Source organism: Poecilia formosa, unplaced genomic scaffold (genome assembly GCF_000485575.1).
Source record: "Poecilia formosa unplaced genomic scaffold, Poecilia_formosa-5.1.2 Scaffold461, whole genome shotgun sequence".
In the NCBI taxonomy this organism is placed as follows: domain Eukaryota; kingdom Metazoa; phylum Chordata; class Actinopteri; order Cyprinodontiformes; family Poeciliidae; genus Poecilia; species Poecilia formosa.
Window position 1 is genome coordinate 103,527 of NW_006800400.1, and position 23,437 is coordinate 126,963.

At 38.3% G+C, this 23,437-nt stretch overlaps 1 protein-coding gene across 29 annotated transcripts in view; it reads right to left on the reverse strand.

Annotated features, from left to right (window-relative positions):
• The window catches only part of cacna1db (calcium channel, voltage-dependent, L type, alpha 1D subunit, b), a 73,812-nt gene that overhangs the window by 28,197 nt on the left and 22,178 nt on the right, over positions 1–23,437 (reverse strand). For 17 of the 29 annotated variants that reach the window (XM_016663991.1, XM_016663993.1, XM_016663994.1 and 14 more), the window contains exons 4-16: positions 10,538–10,677; positions 9,484–9,626; positions 8,042–8,194; positions 6,872–7,068; positions 5,287–5,390; positions 4,999–5,168; positions 3,819–3,893; positions 1,984–2,071; positions 1,717–1,743; positions 1,225–1,385; positions 900–1,125; positions 411–618; positions 97–217 (exon numbers count right to left, since the gene is read on the reverse strand). In XM_016663991.1, coding sequence (XP_016519477.1) covers positions 97–217; positions 411–618; positions 900–1,125; positions 1,225–1,385; positions 1,717–1,743; positions 1,984–2,071; positions 3,819–3,893; positions 4,999–5,168; positions 5,287–5,390; positions 6,872–7,068; positions 8,042–8,194; positions 9,484–9,626; positions 10,538–10,677 — 1,813 coding nt within the window. The remainder of the gene's footprint in view (positions 1–96; positions 218–410; positions 619–899; positions 1,126–1,224; positions 1,386–1,716; positions 1,744–1,983; positions 2,072–3,818; positions 3,894–4,998; positions 5,169–5,286; positions 5,391–6,871; positions 7,069–8,041; positions 8,195–9,483; positions 9,627–10,537; positions 10,678–23,437) is intronic. The other 12 variants (XM_016663995.1, XM_016664011.1, XM_016664013.1 and 9 more) reach the window with 3 other exon arrangements.

A 23,437-nucleotide genomic window follows, 5' to 3' on the forward strand; every position in this document is an offset into this window, starting at 1 on the left:
TTAATGTTCAAACTCGAAAAACTGAATTGGTATGATTAGTGTTTCAGGGCACCGTCTGGGCGATGTGAGTGTGTGTGATTGCATTGTGCAGGATACAGTTTCCACAGATGAAGAGGATGATGAAGTAGATGCAGACCACCATGCCAGAGGACGCCGGACCGCCGTACGCCATGATGCCATCGTACATCACGGTGTTCCAGTCCTCGCCTGTCAGGATCTGTTGCGCGGCGTGAAAAATATCAGGAGAAAAACCCTGAAGCACCTGATTCTGGTCGAACCACATTATTCCCAGTAATGAACGTCATACACTGCCACAGACTGCAATACCTTCACCCGAGTTAATCATAAGACATGCTTGATCGAAAGTGATAAAAACCCTCGGTTCGTCTCTGATTCTCGCAAACACAAACCTGAAACACGGTGAGGAGGGCCTGGGGGAAATTATCAAATGTGCTTCTTTTGGTCACCGTCTCATCAAAGTTGAATTTGCCCCCGAAGAGTTGCATGCCCAGCAGGGAGAAGATAATGATGAAGAGGAAGAGCAGCAGCAGCAGGGAGGCGATGGACTTCATGGAGTTGAGCAGAGAGGCCACCAGGTTACTAAGAGACGCCCAGTGACTGAAGAAGACAGAGAGAGAATTTAACTCTCCTTTCTTTTTCATTCTCTTTTTCTTTTTTCTTATAGAGAAAAATAAAGTTTAGTAAATGGGAAAAAATAGCAGTTTGTGTCTTCAATCTTAGTCTCTTTTCATAGCTCCATTTCCCATTTGTTTTTATTATTATTATTATTATTATTATTATTATTATTATTATTATTATTATTATCATTTCTGCTTTTATTTGTGCAGCAGACTTTAGTCTTCATGACATGAACAAATATTAGTGTAAAATATGCTCACCGCGTAACTTTGAAGATCCTGAGGAGGCGTACGCAGCGCAAAACCGAGATCCCCAGCGGAGACATGATGGCCAGCTCCACCAGGATGGTCTCCACGATTCCTCCACACACCACAAAACAGTCAAAGCGGTTGAACAGCGACACGAAGTAGGCCTGGAGCCCCAAACTGTACATCTTCACGAGCATCTCCAGAGTGAACAAGGCCAAAAGAACCTTGTTGGCTACATCTGGAGCAGAGAGAGAGAAAAGGATTGATTTTATATAAATATAACGGTTGCAGTATATTGAAAGTACAGCAAACAGAATGCAAAAAGTAAAACAGACACCTTGTACTTCTGTTAGCCATTCGGGCTGGTTGTAGTGCTCTGACGCGATGGTGAGGGTGTTGAGGAACACCAGGATGATGACGAGCCAATAAAATGTCACGGACTTCACGGCCGCCCGGCACTTCCTGCGACAGAAGCGGTTCCACCGTCGCCACTGCCGACTGACAAGAGAATCGGTTTGAAATATTTTCTCCGTCAGCGTAGAAAATCTAAAGGGAAACGTTGCGATCTACGCCACATGCAAAAGGATCATTTGTTGGAAGAAAGGAAGTCTGTCACAGCAAATACGAGTGGATCAAAACCGATCAGGAGCAGACGGCTGGATTTTAGGTCAACATGGAACAGCGTTGGATCGCTGGAGGCACCAGGGAAAGAAACATACGGATGAAAACAGCAGGGATCAGAATGATTCAAATACGTGACCAGAACTGATCATGCACGATGAGAAGAAGAGCATATAGCTACCATGCAGCACCACAGCACAATACTAACCTGCACTTTGATTTAGTTATTTTCTGACTGGTGGAAATACAAGACAAGACATTTTTTTAAAATAAAAATGAGAGGCATTGTAAATCTGTAAAACCCGACTCGGCAGTCGAATCATCAGCTTATGTCAGCGTGACTTGATTTCCAACCGACTGATGCTGCGTTTCAGAACTTGCTACCTTGGTGACCGATTTCCTTCTAAAGGGAAACTTCTGTGTCTGCTGTGAGAAAAACTGATAACTGATTTCTGGTGTGATGTGTCAAACTCACCACAGCGGTCCACAGCACAGAGATTTGCTCTCTTCTCCATTATGGTTGTCTGTGGTCGCCGACTCTGTCTCACTCGTGGGCATGCTGGCTGCAGAGTCGCATACACACACATACAAATATTTAAAAAAAAAAGAACTGCATGAAAGCATTTACAAGTTTAACGAGACTTACAATTTTATTTCATCAACATTTTTTTTTTAAATAAAGCGCATTTTCTTTTTGGCATTAGTTCCTTCCTGGTTTAGCTGAGCAATGCACTTTTTTTTCAGATCCATGTCTTCTCCGAAAACCAACATAAAATGAAACATTAGAAGTAAAAGACTGAGAAACACCAATTTCATTTTAGATGTTGCAAGTTTCTTACTTGCATCTTCTCTGCATTTTCCATACACAGAAAATGCAAAACTGTAACACAATCATAAGATTGCTTGTGGTACGCAGAGCCAGTATTGTGGTATCCCTCATGGTCATAAATTATTTGAAAAAAAGGGGGAAAAGAGCTAAACTATCTGTGTGACGTCCAACCTAGAAGTGTATCTAATTTAGAATAGAATGAACTGACTCAATTACTATAGATTATTATCAAATCAGATTAGCAAATTTTCAGAGACAGATACTCTATATCAGTTTATCACAAATTAGGCTGATCTCTAATTCCCTGGAATTGCATCAGAGTAGAAAAGTTATTGTTGCAGAAAATCTGTTTTAAATTATCTGCATGGAAAAAGTCAGAACAAATGCATCAGAGTGAAATAAGCTTATTAGCTGTAATCATCTGAATATCTAAACACACTGTTGAAATGTAATGCTTTATTACATTTCTTTGCATTAAATGGTATATTGCAATATATGGTGTCTGCACTGCAGTAAGTGTTGGTTTTAATAGGCATGGGATCAAAACATTTATAAAACACTGAAAATGGAATGATTCATGCGTGCAGAGAAAACAACCTCACTGATAAATAATGGACATGTTCAATATGACGATGAATGATGAGCAACCTTTACAATGACACTTCTGATTCAACCCAAGCAAAATACAATTTGATAAGTAAAATCTTGGGGCAACATTCCAAAGAATACACATTTATACCCATATAAAAAAATCTCATGCTAAATTTGTATTTTGTTTTTTCAAAAAAAACAACAAAAAAGGGCCCAATTTCCCCTAAAAAACCCTCAAAAAAAGGAAAACAAAAGAAAAAGCAAGTGAAAATAAGGAAGCTGTGTGTTTAATCCTTATTAGCCAGGAAAGAACAAAACTCCAGTTATAATTGTGGTAAATTGTTCTGTTTCAAATAATCATATTATAATTGCTGAACCTATTTGAAAACTATTACACTTCTGACTGTGTACTCACAACCAATACGACGGCTTTTATCTGGCTTTTAATGTAGGTTGTACAATGGTTGTAGAAGAGTTTACTTTGGAAGATTATCCACCTCTAAACAGAGATTTCTTTTGCCTCTGGTAGTTTATAATCACTTCAGTTAATTTCTTTTATTTGCTTTTTTTTTTTTTGCTTAAAATATATTCTTCTTACACCAGAAAATGACTTCAGCATTAAAGAAAATTATTATAGATGATGATGATGATGATGATGATGATGATGATGATGATGATGATGATGATGATGATGATGATGATGATGATGATGATGATAGGGACCATGCACAATAAAGAAACAAAGTGCACAAAGCATGCAGCAAACCAAGCCCATCAATGCAAAGACACTCTTCAGGACGAAGGTGAAATGTCCTCATGAACACGACGCACAGGGGACAGATGAAGTCTTCCCGACGCTCCCGCGCTCGAGTGCACACAAATACATTTACCCTGTGTCTCTGTGGACTGAGAGAACCAGCCAAACTTTCCTTTCTTCTTCTCAGTGAGGTCAGCCAGCGTGACCCCTTGTTGTTATCAACATGCAGTTCACACAGCCAGACAGCAGAGGAAGCAGTGAGTCAACACAAAGCAGAACAAGAGAGAGAGGAATGAACAGCGAGAGGCAACTTCAGAACAAACCACTGATGCAGCTACAGTATCCAGAAAATCACTGATAAACTACAAAAAATATATATTTATGGTTTAAATCTGTCCATACGGTGGAGTATAATAATGAAGATAATGACATTGCTTCACCAGTAACTGATCCACGGGTTGTTATTTATGAGATTGTTAGTTAGCTATAATGAAAGTCAATAAACCTGACTAGTCAGATCTCTCCTCTCCTGATTTCTGGACACAATAACCACATATTACATTCTAAGACTGAGGATGATTAGCTGTAAACAAAACTTAAGTGAGAACATGAAATACAGGAGTTAGGGAAGTAAACAGTTGTTAAAAACAAGAAAGATGTGTGGCAACACATGGGAGGAAGAGGGAAGGAAAAGAGGGAACATCTGATGTTAGCGGCATTCTACAGGCAGTATTTACAAGAAACACACACACACACACACACTGCAGGAATCAAGGAGAGAACGTTAGTGTGTTATCACCCTAAACAACAACAGCAGCAGCGGCAGCAGTGGTAAAAGCAGTACATATACTGGAGAACATGAACACTAATGGGTGCATGTGAACTGACTGCAAGGCGCTGAAGGGGCATCAGTGCACAGAAGATGAGATTTTATGATTTCTTTTGCAAAAAAAAAAAAAAAAGCATGGTTCCTGAACCATCCCAAGTTTATTATGTAACCACATAATTACTGATTATATAATCAGGGCTCTTCCTTCATCTGTCTTTGAGATGTCGACAAAAAAATAAAAAAAATAAAATAATGTAAAAATTACAAACGTGAAATTATCCAAACTTAAGGTTTTAGACGTGGTTTTGAATCGTCCAGTTTAAACCTAACATGCGTTTGTTGAGTGGTGAATTGATGGTGAAAATTCACAAGCATTCTGTCACTTTGAAAGACTGAGGAAGAAAATCATGCCACAGTTCTGGTCAGATTCCTTCTGCTGAAACACATGGAGCAAACAGCAATCAAAAGCATCCGGGTAACTCACGATTGCGCTTGCCCTCCTCGTCCCCCTCCTCCTCGTTCTCGGGGTCGATGTCCTCGGCTTGCGTGATCCAGTCCAGGTAGCCCTTCAGGTCCTCCTCCAGCTGCTGCTTCTCGCGCAGCTTCTGGAAGTCGCCGCGAGCTTTGGCCTTTTCACGCTCTTTGGAAAACTCTCTGCAAGAAAAAAAAGGACACGACACACACGCCTGATTCAGATTAAGGAAGGTTTTTGTTGTTTTGTTTGGTTTTCACTTTTCTGTCTGAAAAGTGGAAAGTAAAAATGTAAACGTACCCACTCAACACTCCCAAGACCAGGTTCAGAACAAAGAAGGATCCAAAGATGACCAGACTGACAAAGTAGACCCACGGCAGCTCGAAGCCCATCGCATCGTTCATCTGCATTGGAAATTGTTTAATCAACGTTAGCTCACTTAGCAAAATCTTTGCCTAAGTATCTACTTGAGATTAAAAAAAATAATAAGTAAAAATACTGATTTGGGATGATGTGTTATGATCTGTAGCTGTTTAGATTTATGTGTTTTGATCATCTCCTTATTATTCACTGAGATCTGGCTTCAGTTTATTCCTCTGTGTTGTTTCTGTTGTGCCGTTTCCTTCATACATTACTTTAATGTTGGTGCTGCTTTGTTTATGTTGGTTACAGGTTTTCATATCATTCTATTATATTTTACAGGCATGTCATATTATTCACTGTGTAATACTCGTCCATCATGGAAATCGCTCAACTACTTACAGAGAAACGCAAAAATCCCTTCAAGTACAAAAATGAAGCAGTGAACAAAAATGTAATGGGACATCGAAGATTTTTAAAAAAGTTACATAAAGGATAAATACAAAATATAAATAAACCTATTTATATTCTATTGCAGTAGTAACATGTCACTCTAATACATTTTAGTAAAAGTACAACCTTTAGTTTGATTACATTTAATTTAATATTGAAAAAAATGCATATTAGGAGATAATTAGCAGTTATTTTTTGATTGTTTTACATTTTTGATAAAAATTTACTGGCACCCCTAATAAAAATGCAAGTGCAAGTTGTAGTTTAAAAAAAAGTTTTGTGATTTAAAAGAAAAATCAGCAGGTCAGAGCTTTACAGAGTATGGCAAATGATTTCTGATCAGAGCTTCCTTGCTCCTCAACACACGGAAAATTGGCTCTTTTTTTTCTTCTTTTTTTTGTAGATGTAGATCCACTGAGTTTCTACACAGCTTCACTCACAAAGTACCAAATACCCGCCCACCAGGTACGAACTGTTAAAGTTCGCCAATTCAAGTGGAACAGGTCACATGGCACATGTAACATAAATGACCATCTATCCATAAATCAATTCTTTATTGTTTTAGGTTTGTCAGGCCTTCTTCTTTCCAGCAACACAACACCAACACTGAGATGAAATTGCCATGGCAACACATACATGGAAAGAGCAGTAAAATGTGAGGAAAGAAATAAAACAGGACTATAGAAAAACAGTGGAGGAAGAGAAGGAGGTAGAAGTTCATTATTTCACAGATGAGGGTCACCATCGGTAAATGAGTGGGAGGACTGAGATAAAGCTCATAAGTGTTTTGCCTAATTAAAAGCCATTGCTGGTTTTTGCTAATGAGAAACTGGGAGTTTTCAAGGGAGGCTAGCTTTTTAAATCGATGACACTTGTTTATTCAAAGGAGAGCGACTATCCAGGCTGCAGCTCTGAAAGACACCATATGAGTGTGACCCATGCGAGGTTGCTTAATGAGATTTTGAGGCTTCAGATATATTTCAGCACAAATATGGCGATCATGCTTTAAATAAAAAGTCAAAAATCGGTGGCAGATTCAGACGTCTGGGTCATTTTTGTCACATTCGATTACCCAGTAGAGAACGTCGGTCCAGCCTTCCATGGTGATACACTGGAACACGGTGAGCATGGCAAACAGGAAGTTGTCAAAGTTGGTGATGCCGTTGTTGGGGCCTTGCCAGCCCTCTCTGCAAATGGTGCCGTTGACCAGGCAGCGGCGGCCGTGCCCTGAGACAGCACACGGCGCGGGCTCCTCTTCTGCCAGGGCGCCTGGAGGCGAGAACACAAACACGTAGAGAGCACAGCAAACGGTAGGGACAAACCAAAACTGAGTCACTGTTATTATGTCATGATCTTTACAGCAGATGATTGGAGTTCAACACAGAGAGAAATGCAATCAGCAGGAAAAAACTCCAAAATCTGAGCCATTTGATTCATATTCACCTTACATCATTGCACATCTAAATGTGTCTTACTGATTAAAGTTGATTTCATTCTTAAGGTAAAATAAAAATTGTTCATCTAAATCAGACTGTTGCATATTTTTTTATGGAAACTACTACAGATTTCTTTTTTCTGTTTCATTTTAAGCCGTTATCATTTTAGCCTCATACAAATTACATATAAAGTCTAGACTAACAAATTTGAGAGCAATATCAACGCTAAGTGGCACACTGACAATAATATACACCTCTGACTACAAACATATTTTATGTATTGATTTAGGATAAAATACAACACTGTCCTGCAAAAGCACACGTATTGTTCAATCTGAAAAGCTTGGTCAGTTACTATTTTCTTTTTTTAACAACTGATGCAATAACTTTATGAAAAATGTTCCCAGTTAAATAAAATAAATCACACACGCATGCCCAGACACTGTTTTGACTTATTTCAACTTTCCAACAGCAAGAATCTCTCTTACTCTGCATTTTTTTTACATTTACACTTATCTACCTTTAAACGTAACATTTCTTGAGTGATTGTGCTATTTTGTAAGCGACACTACGTCAAAGAGTGAGCTTGTTTACATAATAGCTAGATATCTGTCATTTAATCACAGGATTTAATCCACCATCTGCTGTTCTCAGCTGCTTGTCACCATTCACATACAAGGTGCATTATTCCATTCATTCCCAGGGATTAAATCCTGTATCTGTGGTAATCTCAGACCCACACTATGTCTGTTTAGTGTGAAATAAAGATAGAAGCTAACAGAATAATGAAATGAAGACCAGTTTACCTGATTTTATGACGAAGCAGGTGGCGTGCATCTTTCCAATGAAGAGCTCCAGGCCGATGACGGCGTAGATGATGATTACAAAGAGGACCAGCAGAGCAATGTGAAGGAGGGGAACCATGGCTTTAATTATGGAGTTTAAAACCACCTGTAAACCTGTAAACACACACATTGGTCAAAGTCTCAGCAAATCATAGCTTTTATTTATTTTCTGATCATAAACGTATCTCCTTCCTTACGTTTTTGATGGTTAGACGCTGTCATTATTAAAGTTCAGGCTACAGAGAACTGCTCATATAAATGATTAATCTCTGAAAAGTTTCATATTGAAGAAAATAAAAGAAAAACATAATTTCAAAATTGCACATCTAATACATTTTCAACATCCAATTTACTGAATCAAACAAAATTTCTACTTTTTTCAAACACAAAAGCAAAAACAAAGTAGTAAAAACACAACAATCCAGCAAAAGAAGTGTTGGATCAAAATGACATAAAAATGATCTGTGAGTGAAATCAAAACACTAAGTAAATATAAGACACAATACTGGGGAACTAATGATCATCCAAACGCCAATTAGTGTGTCAACAACATGCTGTATGTAAAGCAGCTGTACACACATGAAAACTAGCAGCCCGTTAAATCCTTCTATTAGCTCTCACAATGACACGATGTACACAAAAGCCCAGACGTTGTTTTCTGTGTGTAGTTAAACTGCACAAACGAACCCACATAGACAAATATCAGACACAAGCAGAGCTGAAAAACACATTTCCAGTCTAACTTTGTGTTTCTCAGCCGTCCTTTTCTGCCTCAAAGAGTCAAATGATCTGCTGCCATGGAAACTAAAATAATGCAAACAGATCAGTGCACGTGCAAATGTAAGGTCATGTGTTTTGGAAACAGAAGCAGGGAAGAAAGCACCGACTTCTTGGGTTCACGATAGGAACTGCAGAGATGCTACATGTGCAAAATGACATTTTTAAAAGACTGTGGAAATAAATTACATTGTGGAGGTTTTGTATTTGCATTCTTTTTATTTTGGTAAGTATGCCGTCTTCAATCTTTTATTGATTAAATTGTTTTATTGTTGCTGATTTGTGGTCAGCAGAAATGAAAAGTGTAACAAAGTTAGACTGACTAAACTCAGCAATATCCTTTAGTGCTGTCCACCAATTCACTATATCTCACAACAACTACAATACAATCTTTATTAAAACACCCACTGACTGTAATTTACACTGACCATTTGCTGTAATGTGTTAGCTAAGCAAACACAAGGAGGTCATACACACACACCTGAAGTCACTGATAGCACATTAATGTGTTTTTTTGTTGTTTTTTTTCTGGAGACAAAATGTCATATAGGATTAAACCTTCGAATGTTTTATGCTTAACTTTATCACAAGCTTCACATTGACTGAAGATTTCTGAATTAACTCACTGGGAACTCCGGAAACAAGGCGAAGAGGTCGAAGCACGCGAAAGGCTCTGAGGGCCTTCACGTCAAAGCCCCCTGGTTTGCCTCCAGTCTGCCCACCAGAGTCAGCGTCTTTGGTTATCATTTCCAGGACAACACTGAACAACCTGGGTATAAAGTTCAATTCAATTCAATTCAATTCAATTCAATTCAATTCAATTCAATTCAATTCAATTCAACAAGGGATGGAGAGGTGAAAAGGGTAAAATGGCTATGATAGAGAAGAGCGGTGACACCAAAAAGAAGAACTGCAGCTAAATGATTAAAGAACATGTGTCACAAAGCAAAGAACACAGCTTGGGATCGTTTTTGCATTTTGTCTGTGAGCATGCACCTGCGTGAGGCATACTGTGTACACTCATGGCCAATTCATATGAGGCGTTTGATTGCTGTCAGACATTTTATTGTAATTAGAGAGAAACCTGTGAGGGGGGAAAAAACTCTTCTAGGTTTAAAGAAAACATTTTAAGTATAAATCTAACAGGCCCATCGATCAGTTTATTTATCTGTTATGTATGTCATTGCTTATTTACCTTTTTTGATTCACAAATCAGCTGAATTTACACTTAAATCCCACATGGTGGTTTACCCACAACCTGTAACTCTGTTCAAAGCTGTGTGTGTGTGTGTGTGTGTGCGTGTGCGTGTGCGTGCGTGCGTGCGTGCGTCCGTGCGGATCTGCATCTGTGCACATTTATGTAACTGTACATGTGCCCAACAATTGTTGCCATCTGGACAGGAATTTGTACAAATAAATGTCTAAAAGGTACTTTGAAAACCACCTCTTGCTCCGGGTCTTATGGTGTGTTTTTCTGCCAGCTTTGCATAACTAGAGACGTTTAGCTTCAACTCAGGCTGATTGAACGGGGAGAATCTGAGCTTCCGCATTGAATTTCAGGTTCTGGTTGGATGTTTGGGGTTATAATTGTTTGTGTGCTATATTTAAGGACGGAGTAATTTAGAGAGAATGTGCCTGCTGAAGGCTCTGTGGATGACGCATAAATGGCAGTGACCTTACCCCACAATGACGATGACAAAGTCCAACATGTTCCATCCGTTTCTGACATAGGAGTTTTGGTGCATGACTAAGCCATAGGCAATAATCTTCAGAAATGTTTCTATTGTAAAAATGATCAGGAAGGCATATTCTACTGTTTCCTGCAGAGAGAGAGAAAAAAGAACAGGAGAAACACGGGTCAGGGTAGTTTCTGAACATCAGTGTTGTTTTCATTAATAATGACAATAAAAATTATTTAGCTGACGACCCTTTTTATCATGAGGATAACGAGAAGATGACAAAAAACAACATGGCTCTGTGATGACCAAAACAGGACAAGGCGAAAATGTTTGTGCGTAATCTGTCAAACTTCAGGAAGAGAGGAAGCAAGGAAGCAAGGAAGGACAATTGCGACAATTAGACAATGTCACAGGGAATAATGTCTAGAAATATAAATATTTCTGCATCTAGAAATGTAAATATTTTCCAATCTTTCCCAAACCTAAAAATATGTAATCAAATTTAGACTCTTCCATGCATCTCAAGATTGTGTGGAAACAACATTTTACTGTCTGACCTTCATTTTTTCATTGTCCTGTTTATTACATCGGTGTTGTTTTCTTTTTGTTTTTTGTTTTTTTGTTTTTTTTTTTATCTTTTTCCCAAGTATTAACTGTCTGTTTCAAACCAGAAATCAGAAAGTTAGCAAGCTGGCAGGTAAAAGGCACAAAAAGACAAATGCATTGTTGATCTGAAGGACACAAAGCCGGCACAAAGAAGCACAGTTACAGCAAAGACACTGATGACTTCAGTGACACGCACACTAACTTCACACCCACTCTCACAGGCTGAGAGTCTTGCAATGGTTTGGAGACTCAAAGCTTCTATCAGAAAGGCATTGAGCCAACGACACAAACACATTCACAGAAGGACTGGAGCTGCATCGCAGAAAGTGCTGTTCAGGTTTCAGATGCATAACCATCAATTTCTGTAGTTTAACCGGATGTCACGGGTTCACGTTCCTCTTCTGATCTAGTAACTAATTCCTGTAAAGAACATCGAGATAAAGAGCCACTTCCAGATACTCCTGCATCAAACCATCGACCCTTTACTCAAAGTCATAAAGAGCAGCACTTAAATGCTAAATGGGGAGATTATTTTCAAGAAGCTGATAAGGCGTCAATTGATGACAAGACATTTTAATGGAAATTGATTATAACCGGGTAAATACAGTTTGTCACTAAATATAACTGGCTTAAATTGCATTTTCACATCTTAAATTGCATTTTCACATCTTAAATTGCATTTTCACATCTTGTCACTTCAATTCAGTGTGGACTTTTTGTAATAAAAAAGCCTTTATTTAGTCTGTATATACTCTGTGAGAGATTCTTCAACGTTTTTTTTTTTATTATTATTATTTTCAAATATTTTTTTTTTTTTAAAAAGCAACAAAGTAATAATCTCAGAGAATGTGAAACATCTTTTTTTCTGAAGTGACAGCCAAAAAAAAGTGCAAACCCCATTATTCAACCCTCTTTCAGTCTGGATCATTGAGAAGAACAACTCAGCGGCTGTTTAATAATTGATTTCTCATGGGTGACTGTGTGTTTGACTCCTAAACGTTTACTAGCATTAACTGAGCGTCGCGCCACTGCAGCGGCTGGGTGATGACCTGTGAAGAACAACATAATTCAGAGCTGTTTCACACTGATAAGAGCCTCAACTGTCTGCCTCCATTCGGCTTAACGTTCTCCCTCCATCCACTTGTTGTTTACAGAAGACTGAAATGTCCATTCTTCTGCTTGTTGAACAGCTGACAGTCAGTGCTTGTGTGTGTGTGTGTGTGTGTGTGTCCGTGTGTGTGTGTGTGTGTGTGTGCGTGTGTGTGCCTGCGTCTTGAATTTGTAAAGCTGTGGAGACAAATGTGACAATGCAGCTAGATTGCATTACTGCAAAACTGTTTGGTTTGCATTTCATTTTTTCCATTACTCTTGTTTCCCACTGCTGAACTGGATCAAGTGATGATATATTTATTCAGGGGAGTGGGGGAATCCCACATTGAGAAATTGATTTTTTTTTTTTTCCATGGGATCATGTGTACCACTACCGCTGGCATCGTTGCCGATCAGACTTTGAATGATCCCCTTCCAGCAACAGAGCAGCATTTGTCATTTTAGCTTTTACTTTAAAGTTATTTACTGTAATTACATGCAGATAAATAAAATCCACAGAGTAAAGTATGTAAGTTACACTTTTTCACCCTCAAACTTTACACTTTTAATTCTGTGACCCATCTTTTCAGGAAGTAATTTGGTTTCTAACTTCTCAGCTCAGGAATCTTCATACTTTGCTGAGGGACCATTAATAGGTGTAGGCAGATAGATAATAGATTTTCTTTTTTCCCTCTCTGTGTTACAAACCTCATGATGGGATTAACATGCATGACATGATATTATATAATATTATTAAAACCTTTACTCTTCACAACGCCATGGGGATATCAGGATGGCAGCGTGAGAGAAGCGCAAGCCTGGAGCTCTTTGGTTATGTGTTCATTTAAGCCGACGTGATGAACACATGAACAGAGAGACAGATTGACGGAGCTCCTGCTTTCTGTGTGTTTCAGTTCCACGTGAACTATGCCTCGACAAAAGAACGATACCCACTGTGTTTGTTTCCCATCTCCTGGATCAGTGACAACCGTTTCCTCTGAGGTTGTAGTAAAAATAACGTTGCCATGGAAATCAGGCTTGTCTTGTGTGTGGGCAGAGAAAGAGACTTGAAATAATCAAGTGAGAGAAACTCAAGACAACTGCCCTTAATACAGCAAACTCCTTCAGCTAAATGCAAGAGCGGCTCTCCCACTGAATGACCAGTCCTCTCATCTCGGGGATTTATTAGTCTTTTGTGGCTTCTGGTCTCATTCTGACCACAGGTTTGACAACTCTTCTTGTTAAATATAGATGAAAATGGTTGGTCTTCTGGCAGACATCTGGCTTCTGTAAATTATCACCAAGTCTTTATTCTGTTATAAACTGGAAGATGCTGAAACATCAACGTGTGAAATGAAGAAAGGAGCAACAAGCGCAAATGAGATTTGCAGCTCAACATACTGATAGGCCAAATGGCTTCTGGAGCTAAGTGTGTAGTCAGGTGTGATGAAGACTCGGCTGTTTGGCCTCAATATGAATAAGTTTATGTGGAGGAGTCAAGGTGAGGCTCTTTAAACCTCGGATCGCTGTTCCATCTGTCAAGCATGGTGGTGGCAGCATCATGCTGAGGGTCTGTTTTTTTTTATCACTAAGAAAACTAGCTATATGTTCTTCAACTTCACCTCAAATCAGCAGCTAGATGACTGAAATGTGAACACTGAACACTGAAACAGGACAATGACCGCAAACATATCAGAAGAGGCTTGGGACAAGATAAAGCAACTACTATAAAGTATTATCTTCTGGAACAAAACACGACCAAACTCTTTTGAAGTTATATGAACTATTATAAATTACACATATTATTTCTCGTACAAAATAGATTCTCGCTGCAAATAGATGTCAGATTTTCAGATAGATTCTTGTCAGATGCTTGTTGATGGTTGGAAGACGTGCGAGTTTTCTCTACGACTTGTTAAGTGACATTTAACCAAATAAAAATGGAAAATCCACAATGACTTCAAACTTGTGCATCCAATTGTTGCCTTCAAAATTAATTAAAATGGCATGTTGCAAAAAGAAAATGTTCCACAATGGAAAGATGCAAAATCCGAAAATGTAGAGTGTTTTTGTCTTATTTTGTTTCATTGAAAATGGTAGATTATGCTGATATTATCCATCTGTGCCATGAATTGTGGTTGAAGAATGGTGAGGATGGAAGCGGTAGTGATGGTGGTTTTAATGATGAAATACAAAATACAAAAATCCAGGCAGCACAGGTGAGCAGAAGGCTAGGAGCTCAGAACTGGGAGCAACTGGAATAACTCAAAAAAACAGGCACAGGCGAGGCACAGGCTGACGCGACAAGAGGACCCGACCAGGAGCAGGGAACACAGGTGGGATTAAATACACAAGGGGAAATCAGGGAACTCGAGACGCAGCTGGGAGAAATCAAGGGGACAACACAGAGACTCAACTGAACTCAGAAACCTAAATTAACACACAGAAAAACCAAAACCTTACAGTCTGCTCTGCAGTTTCTCATGGACTCAGTCATTCAGAGCCAGATGCCAACGATAACAGAACACGGCTCAGACACTAAATGAGACACAGCTTAATTAATTTCAGGCAGAACAGTGTATCCTGCGAGCTCGGAAATCCTCTGGTTTGGAGGTGGGACAAGATCGTTGGGTTGACCGAGCTAAAGCTAAAACGAACTGGAGGTTTCTGAGCACAGAAAGGAAGTCAATTCTCAACTTTACACAAGTTTAAAACTCGATACCTGCCAATCCGCTTCATATGAAATGAGTTTGAGTTTGAGATTCAAGTGCTGCTCGGTTCCATTACCAAATGATTTTACTGTGTTTCAGAGATATGAATGAAAGCATTTATGTTTTTAAAGCTTGTGGACATATCGCTTTCATACAAACTAAATAAAACTGCATCCGAAAGGCTCTTTTATTAAAAAACATCCACGCTGAATTGAAGTGACAAGATGTGAAAATGCTATTTAAGACTTTTCCTCTTGATGTCATAACCACAAAACGTTGAGTATTCAGCTCATATGATATTTGTTGACATTTTAAGATGTGGATTTTCAAGTAAGAGTTCCCTAAATCCATCTTTAAAATGAATAACTTTCTAGGTAATAAACTGATAACTAAAAAACCGCTTAAAATTTTCAAAAATATCCCTTGGAAATTATGACAGGCGCCTAAACGAATGTTCAAAAAAAATTAGTTTGGTTCATTATAGACCAAGTTACAGAGAAATATATTATTAGAGCCAAAAAAAACATTGATATAATTTTTACTCTTTATTGTCTGTTAACACCAGGAGGACCAGTTTTCATCAGTTCGATGGAGACGGAGTTGGATGGTACGTTTCTCACAGAACATCATGTGTGTGCAGCCAGAACGCAGTACGTAAACCCAGTCATTAAAACCCAAAATGGTAATTAAATTCTATCACTGTCGTCTCCAATAAAGACATGATGATAGCAGTAGTGAGTTGCTTGTACTCTGCAAGTGTCACATTATGTTGTGTGAATCTTTGCAGTTTTACAAACAAGTGAATCTTTTTGCGCTCCCCAGGCTCTTATGACTAATTATTCAAAAGAAGGTTTTATTGGACATTTTTCCTTCACTTATCTGAGGTTACAATGGCATTGCGCGCACAAATAGCTTGAGCAGTTAGAAACCTTCCGGTAATAAGATGAAGATCAACAACACTGAGAACATGGTAAAGCCGAGCCTTTCAAAATGTGTATTTCATTTAGTTTAAATAATCCATAAAGTCATCAGCGATGTTTATGTGCGCTCAAATGTTTCTCAGTACTAAGCTGAACAATTTTTTGCTTTTCTTTTTAAATCAGATTGAAGGACAAAAGCTCTTGGTCAACTTCAGTCCTTTCAGTTTATGTAGACGACCTTCCCTAAGATTTATGCAGACGTTTGTAATGCCGTGTGGCTCTGTATTTGAATAGTGAATTATGCTACAGCAATATGCCTCATTTATGTAAAATGTATGAGCAGTTTTATAAAAAAAAAAAACATGCCGGACAAATCCATCAGGGAAGAAAATGAGCTCAATTTAGAGGACTTAAAGGGTTTAAGTAAAATAAACATGATACGATATGCCCAGCTTCCTCTGTGAAGAAATAATAATCAGTATCTTCATTTTGTTAAATATATCCATTGTCATGAAATCAAACATTAAGCGACACAAATCCGGACTCCTAGTTACATATAATCTGACATCACTGCTTTCAGAAGCAGGAAGTGTGTGAGAAAGAGTGACTGGAGGAGACAACGGTGAATGTGTTAACCGTACAGCTGCTGGTCTGCAGAATTTTATTTCTTTTTTCCTCTCTAGGTTTGCAGGAGATGGCAGTGCATGAACATTAAGACTGCAATGCGAAAAACGGTCAAAATGTCATCCTAAAGCAGGCCAACCAATCAAGTAAAAGCTTCAGAGATTCTTAGCCAACTGCATCCCTCCATCCATCCATCCATCCATCCATCCATCCATCCATCCATCCATCCATCCATCCACCCATCTATCCATCCATCCATCCATCCGAAGGCATCCTAACCAGAGCAGTTTTGATTTCTCTTTAGGAACTATAAATGACAAATACATTTTCTAAATAAACAGAAAAAGTATCTACAGTAACAACACACTTTTGTAGTAAAATATAACAATGATTTTTCAAAAACACTTCAAAATTCCTAACTTGTCAGGGCATGTGGTACAAACATTCACAACATAAAGCATCACAGCAGTCGTGGTTGAAATTACACCGTTACATCTGGGTGCCCCGGATCTAAAGCCCAATAAACGAGGCGAAGATTATATTTGTCTCCTGCATGTTCCACAGACTGTGCGCTCAGAAGATGTCTGCGTGGGACAGATTAGTGCAACCAGAGAGTGCCGACAATATTTATGCAATAAAACCAAAAATGCCATGATTGAACTTTAATATAGTGCCATGTTGCTTAGCAAACAAAAATGAACATCGACAGCCACCAGAGACAGAAAACCATCAAAGGGATATTGAAGATAAATCACAAAACAGCAGTCCTCGAAGATCCTTTACATCATGGGGCTCGTATAAAACACATACATTTAACACTCTTTATTTGTAATATTTTAAGACTGGGCTTTTACATCGGGTTCTCTGTGGATTCCCGCCAATAACGTCACGGGCCTGATTACAAACATGCTGTTAAAAACCAGCAAAACGTCTGCTGCACTCAAAACTTATTTGAGAGTGACTGTGCATTTGTGTACAATCGATCCAGAAGAAAAGCTGCTGCAGCCCCATGATCATCATGACTAACCTACCTAACAAATCAGCTGGGAGCATCACATACACACACACACACAAACACGCACACGCGCGAACACACACACACGCACACAGAGCAGTGACACGCTCAGTCGATGTCACCTCCCTCGCTGATGTTAACATGAGCTGACATAACGCTCGATGCGGTGTGGCTCCAGTGTGTCTGGTTTGTGTGTGTGCTCAGTCTAACCTTCATCAGCCTCACCCAACCCAACCCAACAGGTACTCCAACACAACATAATGCAGTGACGGCATCAGGTCACGTGATGTAAACAAGACATTATTACAAATTAACACAGTTTTAAAGTATCAATAAAAACTTGAATTTTATCACTGAATGCAAGGAAATAATCAATAATAAAGAGCACGGTAGAGTCAGATAGTGCCTCGTTTAGCTTTGACTTTAAGGACGAAAAGACAACCGGAAATTATTTAGGTCCGATTGTTTGTGGAGAAAACTTCAAAGCTCCGGTTCTCTGAGAAGAACAACATCTGAGACCAGCAACGCCTTCAAAATAACATCGGTTGGCAAAACTGCTCATCTTCTTCTGATAATCATCATCATAAGGGTTTTCATAGGACAAAGCAGTTCAGCGTTTGTGCATGTCATTATGAGGGTGCAAAAGTGAGAGTGTTTGTGTGTGTGTGTCAGAGTGTGTGCTGTTGTGTGAGCCATGAAGGTGAATCAGCCAGGCAGCCAGAAGCAGGCTAATCAGCCCCTATTATCCTGTGTTGCCTTTGGTTTTAATGAGATTAATGGGGGCAAGAAAGGCTCAGGATGGACTGCTCAGTGCTTCACAACACTGCCAGCAAATGATTCACTGATATCACCATTATGGAAGACATATTACGCCCCTACTTCACAAGATGACACCATTTCCTGAGGTCCTAATGTAATCTCAGTGACGTGGTGAAAATGTGACAGGATTGCATTATCTAAGCTGTTTTAATATGACCTCATCAGCCACTTAATACACTGATCAGACCGACTGTAATTCTCTATTAAAAGTGAGCTACCTATTTGAGAGATTTCTGTAAGTTTAGTTGTTTTACTGGCTAAAATAATAATAAAAAAACAGCTGCTTATAAAGATAACATTTATTCTATAACAAATGGTTAATTACCATTTAAGAAAAAATTATAAGTTCCTAAAAAAAGATAAATAAATACTTGAGAAATTAGATTTTGCAGTTACTACTAAAGTATTCAGCATTTCTAAGAATGGATGTAAATGGCATAATGAGAAGCATTGTAGCAATGAAGAGAGTAGGTGCTTCTTAAAGAGACAGAGGCCAAATTTTATGGCGTCAAATTACAAGGTCAAATTTCTTTGAGTCTTATTTGATATGTGAAGCATTTTTATAACAACTGAAAGTAACAGTTAGTTGATTGTGCTTTAACCAAGTAGCTATAATTACAGCATTATGAAATTATGCCTGAAAAATACACCATACTGCTTCTTTAAAAATTGTTTGTTGAAGATAGAATAGAATAGAATAGAATAGAATAGAATAGAATAGAATAGAATAGAATAGACTTTACTGTCATTGCACATGCCACATGTACAAAGCAACGAAACGTGATTTCCAACCATCCAGAGGTGCTTCTTAGCAAGAGAGCAAGAGAATACAAATATTACAAATGTACAAAGAAAACAATGAGAGAAAGGTATTCCTTCCACTATAAACTGAGAGTACCACGTTTCTCATTTCAAACTATGGAACAAACCTGCCTGGATGTTTTCAAGCCTAAAGGCTACAAACCTATTTGCTTTTGAGTTTTTGGGATGTCTTCAGACACCCTTACATCAGCTTTTATTTTTAATTATGTCAGTTTTGGTGCTCCATATGCCTACTTTATTCTGTATTTTTGTGAATGACTGTAGTACATGGGGTCAATTTAGCTACACATTAATTATCACAGCCTCTCTGTAAATTGCACCCACAACATCCCCAACTTAATTTATTGAAGCTGTTTTAAACAATCAGAGGTGAATGTGAATGCATCACAATCCTGATCAGCTGATCTCCCATCTGCACCAGCAGCTGGGAAACAAGAAGTAAGCATAGGTTTAGGGGCAACAAAACAACCTGCTGACGATGTTAAAATACAAACAGTGACTAACAGAACTAAATGGGAAAACAAACTTTATGAATCCAGTGACAAATACACAACTGTGAGTGCAGCAGTAAGCGAAGCGTTGACCTACTTAAACTCTGTAATGAGTGATTTCAAAATACACCGTGGGAAGATCCCAGATAGTGAGTCTTTGTTGTTCAGACACTCAGATGTTTCATCGTTATTGAACTGTACTTATTGCTTTTTTTATTCTACTTGTAGGAGCATTTTTTTTTCCAAGACATTCTTTCTTCTTTCTTGAAACAGAGGGTGGATATAAGATTTATAAAATCTAAACTTAACAATTATACATTTGTAAAACACACTTTGACAAAACATTTATTCTACAGGAACACTTACAAAAAAAGAGGTCATTTTGATCACTTTTTCCAGACATTATGACGCCTGTCAATGTATTTATGATGCCTGAATGAAGCCTGTGTTGAATTATTCTACACTGAACAGATATTATTTCAAAAGCACTTTGTGATTCACAAAACATTTCTTGATAACGTCGTTAAAATCTTCTCCCTCATTCTTGTCAACGCGATGTCATGTACCATCTCATCTCACACACAACGTGTGTGTTTATGTCAGATGAGACTTTCGCAGCTGATCTGTCAACACCTTAACCAGTACGCTAAGAACAAGAACTGCGAATTATCACTGTGCCATTTTTTTTCAAGCTCTGGAATAAAGAAGAAACAGAGAGAATAGAAAGATGTGATTAACAGCGTCAGTTCCTCTTCTAAATTTCCTGACCTTCACGTCTCTTCTTGCTTCTCTTAACGTTTCTCTTTTTTTTATTCTTTTTATCTCCCACAGACATCTCCTCTGCAAAACGAGGTCTGTCCTCAGATTAACAGTTGTTATAACATGAGCAGACAGAGATTCGTCTCCGCTTGATAATTATCAAGCCACCGAGTCGTGGCTCAGAATCCCTTAACGCGCATCACTGAAAACGGCCGCGTAATGTGCAGAACAGTACATGCCGTGTAACAAGGAAAGCGCGTTGAGTCTATTTTATCAGCACATCTCTTTGAGTCAGACTCAATCTTTTAATTGAAATTAATCAGGAGCTTCGTGTTCTTGAACTTTCCAGCTAGATAACCTGCTTTTCCAGCTTCTTTTTTTTTTAAGTATAGTAGCAACACGTGAAATAAATCCCTTTAAAAACTCTTGTGTTTGGTTTAAGGGAATATCTGCATAACTACTGTCTGTCAGTATTGAGACGGTGCATCAGTTGATCTGGCTTGATAATGCAGCAATAGAAAAAGCTTTATTTCCCCTTTGTAAGGTTACGATGTTGGAAAAAAAAATTAGTGTGTAAAGAATATGAAAGAGAAAACAAAGAAAATAAAAATAAAAATTTCATCTTTCTCATTGTCTAGGGATAAACACTCGGCACTGAGTTGGTCTTGCTGCATGCTAATAAGAAAGTCTTGGAAGAGATTTACTGGATATGATCATTTTAGTCAACTTTTCAGGCAGAACCTGTTCCAGCTCTCTAAGTCTGAGAATAACTTTTTATTTACCACTTCCAAAAACAGCAGAAGAGATTTAGTTTGCCAAAACTAAAGCTCCAAGACTTTTTCTCTCTGTAGCAGCATAAAGACCATTTGAGTCACATGAGCTTGTCCACAGAAGAAGGACAAGCTCACACCATTCCTTAGGAATACAAACATCATGAGCTTTTTACTATCAGAGCTTTTATAAGAAAACAAGAGCAGCTTAAGCAGTCATTAGACCAAGAAATACCTCTCAGGGTGCAGAGAAACCGAGAACAAAATCACGTCATTCTGTTCTTGCACATCATCACCTTGACACATCATTTGGCAGAACTTTTTTTGTGCAGTGGGAGAGACGCACTGTACAATTAAGCACAACTTTGGGTTCATTTTTCCCACATAAAATCCCAATAAAATATATTTTACTTTGTAGTTCTAGGAAGAAGAAATGTGTAAAAGTTAAAACAGTATGAATAGCTTTGCAAGACACTCTAGCTCAGTGATTTTAAAGCTTTAAATCTATGAGTATCACTGAGTTTTATCTTTCTTGGACGGACGAACGGACAGATACTAAATTCATCCCCAAGGGGGAAATTTAAATATTCAGTAGTAGCGCACAGAAATGCATCTACAGACACATAAAGTAGACCAATTAGCACACTATAAATGTGGTATTTGAGTGTACTAAAAGACTAATTGACCAGAGAACAAAATATGTTCTCAATCTACACTAACAACAACCACTTGTTGTTAGTGTAGATTCCACTTTCCTGTCTAACCAATGCAGCAACAAATGCAGAGTCATTTCCTCAGAAGATAACAGCTACCAACAGGTTTGAGTCAACAGAAGAGAGGGAGGGAAAAAAAAACATCAAGCTAGTGGGCCATCAGAGAAAAGATTAACTCTGACACTGGCCATGCAACTGTCAGATGAGGTCAGGATCAGACGTAACGCTGCACTGCTCAGTAGTAGTGATGATTAAAGCATGTACACGCTGCACGACGAAATGTTTAAAGCAGTCCACAATTACTTGAATGCTGTTTCTTCCCATAATAAGATGCAGAATATTGAAAGTTCATCAGAATACGCTTTGATGCTTTGCAGCAGACATATTTCAGAGACTACAACTGCCTCACATTAAAATGTCTCCACCAAATAAAGCTGCAATTACAGATCAATTCTTTGGAGGAGGCAGCTTTGATCAACTTCTGTTGTTACACTAACCTGATAACCTCCTCTTGCTTATATCTGGATCCTCACTAACAACATTCAGTTAAGTCACTTAATTTCCAGTATTACTTATTTTCTTCAAATCAACTTCTGTCCACATTTGTATGAGCTCAGCCTCTATCCTGTGTTTTTTCTTTTCCAATAAACCGTATGCAGTTGTAGGTGGAATCTATTTTTAGTCGTGGATGTTCATAATCCGAATGTCCGAACAGTGAGCATGGCTACAAATACAGTCAAAAACAGCCAACAGCGGCAACGCTGACCACCAAAACCTAATCCAGAGCTGGAATTAGGACGAGCACAGCAGCAGCATCGGTGTAATTCTTCACTATGACACATAAACAGTCTCAGATGTTTGACATAGTTTTACCAGACCCTGTGTTTAGGTAAGAAGGCAAATTCAAAATTGAATGACTAGAAACAGAGCACAGACCCTCTCAACTAGAAAATACACACAAAAATGTGAGAATTTTACATCATAGATATTTTTTGTGATGCAAATCTCAACATTAAGGCATCTAAATCTCTTTATATATTATTGTTATACTTATTGATGATACAAAGTAACAAATACATTTCTTAATCAAAAGAAATGTCATTAAACACAGAAATACATGAAAAAATACATGAAACACTGACATTTTTTAACAACCACAATCAAAACCCACTATATTCCATCATGATTTTTATTTTATTTTTTAATTTTTACTTAATTTTGACTTTACACTCCGGGAATCCAGCCTATATGTAAAAGTGGCATAAAGAAAGCCATCGTTTAAAGATATATCTTTATATCTTTAAACAAACCATGTAGAAGAGAAAGCAGGTATGTGGAAGAAATGACCAAACTTACTAAACTTCGCAAAAACTTAAATAAATAAACATTTTGGCTGACATGCAAAGTGCAGAGTGGAGAACAAAAACTAACATTGCACATCATCTTAAAGAAACCAACACCATGTTACAAACATGGTGACGGCAAGAAGTCATTGAGTCATTGAGGTTTGTGGCAATAAAATGCCAGGATGTAAAGCCTTCTAGCGGATTCTGTATTTAGGG